At 42.2% G+C, this 8,839-nt stretch overlaps 1 protein-coding gene across 1 annotated transcript in view; it reads right to left on the bottom strand.

Annotated features, from left to right (window-relative positions):
- LOC102467767 (Fanconi anemia group B protein-like) overlaps positions 1 to 8,839 on the bottom strand; it is a 31,742-nt gene that overhangs the window by 909 nt on the left and 21,994 nt on the right. The window contains exon 3 of the mRNA XM_006167956.3: positions 1 to 1,781. Coding sequence (XP_006168018.1) covers positions 1 to 1,712 — 1,712 coding nt within the window. The 5' untranslated portion in view covers positions 1,713 to 1,781. The remainder of the gene's footprint in view (positions 1,782 to 8,839) is intronic.

Genomic DNA, 8,839 nt, shown 5'->3' with positions numbered 1-8,839 from the left:
CACTCTTTCTTGGGTGACTGTTTACAAACAAAATTTTCCTCTTCATCACCGTTAAGGGCCAACTTTATCCTTTTGGCTTCTGATTCTATTTCATATGTCTTCAAGTGTGGTAATAAGAAAGAATCTGGGTTCAACTCAATCACCCTATTTCGACATGTTATAGACCTAAAGCTGGAGCTATGGGTTTGATCCATTAACAATGATAAAGTCACATAATTCACAGACAGCTTCAAAGAAGATGTGGTTTTCACTCCAACTACCAAGCTATCATCTATCACACGGTACCATATCTTCTCTACTAGCTGTTTTGAATATTGGAAATTGTCTGGTAACTTTTCAAGGGTATGGACAGGAGTTTCTTCTTTACCACTAAGAGGAACAAGACATTTCTCCTCTGTACTTGATATATTATCATCTTTCCCTTGAACCAGGTTTATTAAAGCTTTTTGGGATTTTGAAATGATTTTTTCCTTAAGCAAGATATGCTTCTGTAATTCCAAAATAGAAGCAAAACCAACCTTTAATCTTTTTTCCAGAGGTGGAACCGCCAAGTAACAATTCTCTTGTGAGTCTTCAGATAAATAGTATTTGTTGCTATCCAGCAATTCCCTTGAATAGTTCATGCTGCCAAAATCTATTATTTTAAATGAATTCAGGCACTCTGGGTTCAATGAATTCTTATAAAGTAACAGTAATTGTTCAGTTCCAGTACCAAGAAGGTCATCTATCAGAACTGAGCTAACTCCTCCCCACTTAGCAGCAATCTGAAAGTTCTTTTCCCAAACAGCACATACATCATTAGACCCAAAGGATATGATGAAAAAGAGGTTTCCTCCACCTAAATCCATAGGTTGAACTGCACAAGGATCTCCAAATGGAAGCTGGCACACACTTTTAGGAATTCCGTTTTGGAATGAAATAATCTGATTCTTTTGAGTAAGGGCAATCAAAGACATTCTTAACTGGTTGTTGATAATCTCAGTTGCACAGACATGGATGTGAGTTACCAAACTACTATAAGCAAGAGGAATAATGTATGTATCACTTAATACTTCTTGATTTTCAAGAGAGTATACACAGAATTTGGTATTCTGAGTTGCATTACCTGATTTTGAAGGCTTTTGGGTGCATTCTTCCTCAGATAAATAACATTCCTTTAGTCCCAATAAAACTATGCCTAGATTTTCAATCTTTCCTACCCATTCAATAGAGGTAAAATTAACTGACATGTTAATAACTTCATCAGTTTGGGAAGAGAAACAGCAGAATGTTTTGATATGTTTCCAAAAAACTAAAGGGCCATTAAAGACCCTTATGCCATCCTTCAAATCATGGTCTAGTTTAAAGTTCAAACGCTTTTCAAATTTATTACTGCTATGAAGAAATAGTAGAAAATATTTGAAAATGTGTTCCTTTTTATTGCTTTGTATCAAAACACAAGGTAGGTTAATTCCAGTTCTGAAATCTGATACACAGCTGCAATACATAATTTTAAAATGAGAAGTTTTTTCCTTTATGCTGAAGAATCCAGTGGACTTCTGAACAAATGTGCTTGCTCCTTTGTCAAAAACCATTCTTCTGACATGTAATATGGGTGTTTTTGCAGGCTCTTTATCTGCAGATTTTCCTTTGGATAACTGAAAAACAAGGACTTCCCCATTGTAACACAAGAGCCTTTCTTGGTTGGATGATATTGCTTCATTGTTAGTCATTGCACAACAGCAAGTCTTGGTGTTGAACCAACTCTTAAATGCAAATTATTCCAGTTGATGCTTTTAAAGCTAAAAAAGAAATAAGAAAAACTGCCATGAAGTAGGCAGAGATTACTGCTATTGCCACATTCCTGATTGCCCCACATGGGATGCCCCATTTGACTGCAGTTTCCCATGGGTCCAAACCTCCTGGCAGCATGCTATACAGCTTGGGAAGCTCAGACTGGAGTCTACCCAAACATTATAAATTTTTATAAAACCTCTTGACAGAGAGAGAGAGACACAGAGAGAGAAAGAGAGAGAGAGAGAGTGAATCCATGACAAGGTCTTCTCGGTCTATGATCCCCTGCTCCCAGTACCCCAACTCATCAGGATCTTGGGCTATGCTTAGCATATTCCAGGCTCACCTGGCTAGGCATTCTAACCAGTTAGCTATTACAACCTTCCGGCACTGCAATTCAGTATGCTATTGACCACACACCAGGATGGGCCTGAAAATGTCTTTAAAAAAAAAAAAAAAGACAGTTTGAGTGGCCAGCAGGTGGTGTGGTGGTTAAGACACCGGACTCCCACAGGGACAACTGCAGTTCAAGTCCTGGAACTGGCAGTTTGAAAAATCACACCTGGGACATGTGCATGCATGCCTAAAAATCCCAAGAGGAGAATGGAGAAGAGATTGCAGTGTGGCTATCTCTCCTGGGGGGTAATTTCTCACTTTTTCTCTCTGTCTGTTTTGGGAAAATAAATGTGCTCTGTAACAAAAAACTTTAAAAAAAAAAAAAAAAGGAGTTCAAGATAAAAATCTACCAGTGCATCCAGGCATAAGGCATATAGAAATTTCAAGAGATCAGTAGGCAATTGCCTCCCAACAAGATCTACCTCTTGTTTCTTTTTCTTTCTTTCTTTCTTTTTTATTTTTGAGGTGTTTTCACTATAGGGCGCGTGTGCTCGCCAGACAGAAAAAGAGAGACAGAGAGACAGAAAGCGAGAAATCACCCCCCAGGGGGAATGGTCATGCCGCAATCCCTTCTCCTCCATTCTCCTCTCGGGATCTTGGGCACGCATGCACACGCGCTCGGCGTGAGTTTTAAGCCACCGGGTCCGGGACGCGAACCGCAGTCGACTATGTGGGAGTCCAGCGACATAGCCATTACGCCAACTGCTGGTTCCCGATCTACCTCTTGTTTCTATACTGTCTTTTTATTTTAGAGCAGTTTTAGGACCACCACAAAACTGAGAGGAACAGCATGGATTCCCCTATTATCAGCTTCAACTAGCAGAGAAGTAGGTTTATTACAATTAATGAATCTACATTTACACATAATTGTCACCCAAATTTACGTTAGGGTCCACTCTTGTTATTGTGTGTTCTATAGTTTTGAACAAATGAATAATAATAGAAATCTACCATTATCATAACATAGAATTTTAAGTGTCCTAAAAGTCCTCTGTATGCTGGCTCTTCATCAGTTCCTCCCCTTTAACCTCTGTCAACCACTGACAATTTTACTGTCTCCATAATTTTCCCTTTTCCAGAATGTCATATAGTTGATTTCATATAATATGTAAGCTTTTTATATTGGATTTTCACTTAGTAAAATATACTTATGTTTTTTTCAAAGTCTTTCCATGTATTCATAACTCATTGTTCAAGCCTAGAATATTTTTCTATTGTCTGTATATGCCATAGTTTTCCTTTTCTTTCTTGACCATAGAACACTGTGATCACCAGCGAGAGATACAGAGCCAGAGATAGAGAAAAAGGAAAAAGGGAGAAATCACCCCTAATGAGGTGTGGTCATGTTGCAATCTCTTATCCTGTACTTGGTCTTTAATCAGAAGATTTTAAAAGGTATACCTATACAAAAACCTGTACATGGAAGTTTATAGCAGTTTTATTTATAATTGTCAAAATTTAGAAGTGACCACGTAGTTCTTCAGAAAGTGAATGAATAAGATAACTGTGGTACAGGACCAGCCCCACAGCCTAATATTAAGTGAGTTGGATCCCACATGGAGGATTGCAGTTCAAATTCCAGCTCTGGAAGCTTGAAAAACACACCAGGAATGTATGTGTGTGTGTGTGTGTGTGTGTATGCCCCAAATCCCAACAGGATAAAGAAATGAAGAAGGAATTGCAGTATGACTACACCCCACTGAGAGTGCTTTCTCCACCACACCCACCCCTGTGATCACACATGCCTTTGGCAATAAAATAATAAATAAATCATATTTTTTTGTTTGTTTATTCAATAGCAGCATGCCTGTTCACATTTGTATGAAGTCTACTCCTAAAACCATATACTTGACATATAAAGAAGCTTTTACATTTGTCAAAGGTAGTTTTGCTTAAAAGGTTGTATTGTCCTTGTTCTCCATTGTTATACTGATGTGGAGCAACCTGGAACTTGTGGAGAACCTTGAAGTAGCCCAAGGCTGATAACCGCCTGGGCTTTCTGTTCCCCCACAAGTTAGCTTCCCTTCCCATGAGCTGTGAAGTCGCTGGAGGCCTTGAGGAGGTTAAATTCCCTGCTTTTCTGCCAGTTCTGAATTAGGGCGGACACTGAGTCCTTATCCTGATAGGACACTCCATGCATGCTGAAACTGCTCTTCCCCAATTCACCCATAGAAGACTGTGCCTAACCCCCTACTGGGACCAGAGACTCAGAGTGTTAACTCCTCTCTGTCCACTAGCATAATAATAAGAGTTCTCCTTTTTCCTCCCCAGAGTGTTGTGCTTTCGTTCTTTTGCATATGTTTTTCTGCAACATTTGGTGAATTGGCCAAGAAGCGAAATCAGACTAGCCTTTTGAGTCGCCGATCCCAGGGTGTTTTCCTCTGGGGTGGGCACTGTGGTGTGGAGAAATAGGTGCGCCCTCATCTCGCTTGATGGGACCCCTCAGCCAGGGTGCCTGCCCTGAGGTCGAACGTTTCTGGCTCATCGGACTCCAATTGGAGAAAAGAAGCAACTCCCATTCTGGACCATAATGCATCATCAGTGGTCAACTCTGGTAATCTGGTAAGCCCCCAGGGATCTGTAGAGTCCTATCAGTCAGACTCACTTGGTTTGAGTGGAAGAGGAGACCCATAAACTCTACTTTGGTCACAGGACTGGCAGTCAAGGTTCATCTGCATCTGGTAATCGGTTGGTGTGGGGAGGAAATGTTTAATCTCTGAGTGAATGTGAATGTGATGAGTAAATATGTTTGTGGCTCCACGATGCATTGGACTATGAACATGATTGAGTCTGTTTTCTGCAGTACTGTGGTGTTTCTGGAAAGGCTAAACAGCAGAATTACATGCTGAGGGACCCCCTTCCCTCTCTAGGTGTGTAAGCTGGTGGAGATTCTATATCCAATTGCTTATTGCCAAAGAAACACAAAAATCCTGCAAGGGACATGGTCAGACACTTGATTGGTCTCCCTTTCAGTGTGGGCGGACACCTGTCCTTTGTTTCGTGACATCATTCATGGAAGGGAGGACACAGGGGCCGTTGGGAGGGTTTTTGCTATAGAGGTAGATAGGTAGAGTAGATGTCAGGTCACTAATTTTGTCTCTGGAAGCTGGAACACGAGTTCCTCCCAACTGTGACACATTTATAGATAGGTTGCAAAAATCTTTGCAAAGGCAAGTAGAGAATATAGATTCAGCTGAGGCATTTTTGAAGCAACTGGCCTTTAAAAATGCTAATGTGGATTATGAAGAAATGTTGAAGGAAATTTACAGCTGGTGGTGACCTTGTAGCTCAGTCCCCATAGCAACTTGGCAACTCTTAATGATCTTGTAGCCCTAATAACAGCAGCCTAACAACTCTGTTTAGTGCTGATCAACACTAAATTAACCCTTTCTCATCCCTAGGGTGCTCAGGACTTTCTGTTCATGGAAGTTGCTTTGAGGTTTTTGTTTCTGCCTTCTAAAGTTTTTTTTTTTTTTCAAATAGATAAAATCTTAAACTGTTATCAATAAAAATGTTTTGTTCTATTTCAGGAAATCTGTTGAACAGTTTTTGCTTTTTGTAAAATATACATCAACATATAAAACAAATGCATAATTTATGTAAAACAGAAAAAGAGGGGGAGGCTTCCCCCCAACAAGTGCTGCCAAATTTCTCTACCTAACCATGTTAAAATTAAATAATTTAAATTTGACTTTGACTCAAAATCACATCAATGGAGCACCGCCTGACAACATTTCTCATCTACTCAAAAGCTTCCTCTAGCCAGTGATCTCCCAAGCCCTCTGGAGAGATTAGAGATACTTGGGCCACATCTCTTGGCGCCAACATGGGAAAACCCCAATCCAAGTCTTCCATGCCTACTGTGCTGGACTGTATGCTAAGTTTAAAAAGGGCTTCTCTGGTGATTATAGAGTTAAATTAAAACTGGAAAGGTTAAAAGCCCTCTGTGAGATTAAATGGACTTCTTTTAAGGTGGGATGGCAGCCAGAGAGAACTTTACATCTTTCCAACATTTGGGCTACGTATAATGTGGTTATTGACACCCCAGGCCATCCTGACCAGTCCCCATATGCTGACTCCTGGCTACAAGTCTACCAAGCCCTTCCGCATTGGGTGTGGGGTTTGCATTAGAGGAAAAAAATTCAATGTACTATTCTGGCCACCTGTGTTATGCCACATGTGCCTGCCTCTGGCCAAAAGAAACCTATGACTCCAGCTCCCATTTTGCAAGGCACTCCTGAAGAGGAGCCATTAGCAGCTCCACCCCCATATACCCCTGCCCCAGCTGAGCCAGCTATCAAAATTCCATCCCTATCTGTCTCACCAGAGCCAGAAGAGCATGCCCCCAGTGATGTAGGAGATCCCAAGGCTTGGGCCAGAACTGCTTTTCTGAATGAAAAGCCTGACTGAGGTTTCAATACTAAGAGTGGCCATGTCCATCTCAACAAGTATCTAGAGGCACTCCTGCAGGAAATGAAAGCCAGTGCAAACAAACAAACACAAAAAAAACAACAAACAAAAAAAAACCCCTACAAACACGGCAAAAACCTCAGAAATAATTCAGAAGACAGATGAGCCACTGGTACAATTTTATAAGAGGCTCTGTAAGGTATACTAGATACATACTCCATTTAACCCTGAGAGCTCAAAAAGCCAGCAAATAATTAATATTGCCTTTGTTGCCCAATTGGCTCCTGCCTCCAAAAGCAGGAAGGCTTTGCTGGATGAGTACCACTCAGCTCCTATAGATTGCTAAGACAACTGGAGGCCCTACCAGGTCCCAGAGAGGGGCCAAAACCCAGCTGCCCCAGGCTTAGTCCAATCAAGAGTGCTTACTACCGCAAGCTTAGTCCAACCAAGTGTGCTTACTGCTTACTGTGCTTACTTGACACATTCACCTGGAAAGGTGAATGTCCCAAGCTGAAGACACACCAAGGGAAAATGACCAAAAAGCCCACAGAGAGCCCCTGAGGTTTTTTACCCAGAGCCCTCGAGAGATCTCTTAGCCATGATAGAATTGGAGTAGGGCCAACCAGGCTCCATAATCCTGGGCCCCCAAGAGCCCCTGTCAACATCAAGGTAAGGAGCCATCTGATGACATTTATGGTGGATACCGATGCTGAACACTCAGTTGTAATTCAGCCCCTGGCTCCCCCATCAGGCTGGAAAGTTACTATCATAGGAGCCACTGGAAACACCCGAACTCAGTCCTTCTTACAGACAAGAAGCTGCCAGTTAGGGGGACACTTGGTTACTCACGAGTTCTTGTACCTGCCTGACTGCCTGGTCTCATTACTGGGAAGGGATCTACTAACTAAACTCAGAGAGCAAATCAGCTTTGACTCATCAGACTCAGCTCCATTGACTGTCAGCCCTGCCAAAATCCTGACTGTAACAATGCCCCAAGAGGAATAGTGACAAATATTCACCCCAAGGGAAGCACTTGCTACTGACTTAAAAATTTTCCAAGTCAGGAAACTGGGTGTACTCTGCTCCAATATGTTGATGACCTCCTGCTCGCTGGAGCAACCTGAGAAGATTGCTGGAAGGGAACTCAGGCGCTGCTCCAACTTTTCTCCCAGGCCAGATACAAGGTCTCAATGAAGAAGGCCTAGATTTGTCATATTCAATGCAATTCCTAAGATTCATTCTGACTAAAGGACAACATACTCTCAGGCATGAACACAAACAGGTGATATATGGACTGCCTCAGCCCACAACCAGGAGACTACTGCACGAATTCCTGGGAGCAACAGAATTCTGTAGAATTTGGATCCCAGGTTTTGCTGAAAATGCTAAGCCACTGTATAAGCTCTTAAAAGGCCCAGAGGGAGCCCCTTTTGAATGGGGATCCCTCTAAGAGCAGGTTTTCCAGGATCTTAAGTCAAGCCTCAGGAAAGCCCTGGTTTTAGGATTCCCAGACATCACCTGGGAATTCAATGTATTTGTATGTGAAAAAGAAGGCAGCACTAGGAGTTCTAACTCCATCTATTGGGCCTTGGGAGAGGCCTATTGCCTATTTGTCTAAAAGATTAGACCTGGTGGCATCCAGATGGCCCCCTTGCCTATGAGCTCTTGGTGCCACTGTTGAATTGATTACAGAGGCAGAAAAGCTAACTTTGGAACAAGTTATCAATGCCCAGGTCCCTCATTCAGTGACCACACTGGTGAACACAAGTGAATATAAATGGCTTGCAAGTTCTAGGATGGCCCACTACCAGGGCTTACTGATTGGAAATCCCTGAATTAAACTTCAGTCTCTGCAGACTCTCAACCCCACTAGCTTCCTCCTAGCCACACTAAGGTCTCCTGACCACAATTGTGAAGAGGCTCTTAATGAAGTTTTTTTCTGGATATCCTGATCTTATGGACACACCACTGAAGGCCCCTGACTTCATTCCCTTCACTGATGGTAGCAGCTACATGACGGACGAGACTTGATATGCTGGCTATGTTATTACCTCTCAAGACACAGTGATTGAGACTGGGGTGCTTCCCCAAGGATGGTCTATTCAGCGGAACTCTGGGCATTAATCCAAGCCTTAAGATTGGTGGCTGGTGAGAAGAAGGTTCCACATGGCTCCTGTGAACTAGGTATTGCAGGGCACAAGAGAAATGAAGACTTTCTACTGATAATTGAGCCTCCAGCAAACAAGCTAACGGCAGAAGA

This window comes from Tupaia chinensis, unplaced genomic scaffold (assembly GCF_000334495.1).
Source record: "Tupaia chinensis unplaced genomic scaffold, TupChi_1.0 Scaffold145367_1, whole genome shotgun sequence".
Classification (NCBI taxonomy): Eukaryota; Metazoa; Chordata; class Mammalia; order Scandentia; family Tupaiidae; genus Tupaia; species Tupaia belangeri.
Note: the sequence above shows the minus strand (reverse complement) of the source record. Positions and strands in the feature narration are given on the sequence as shown.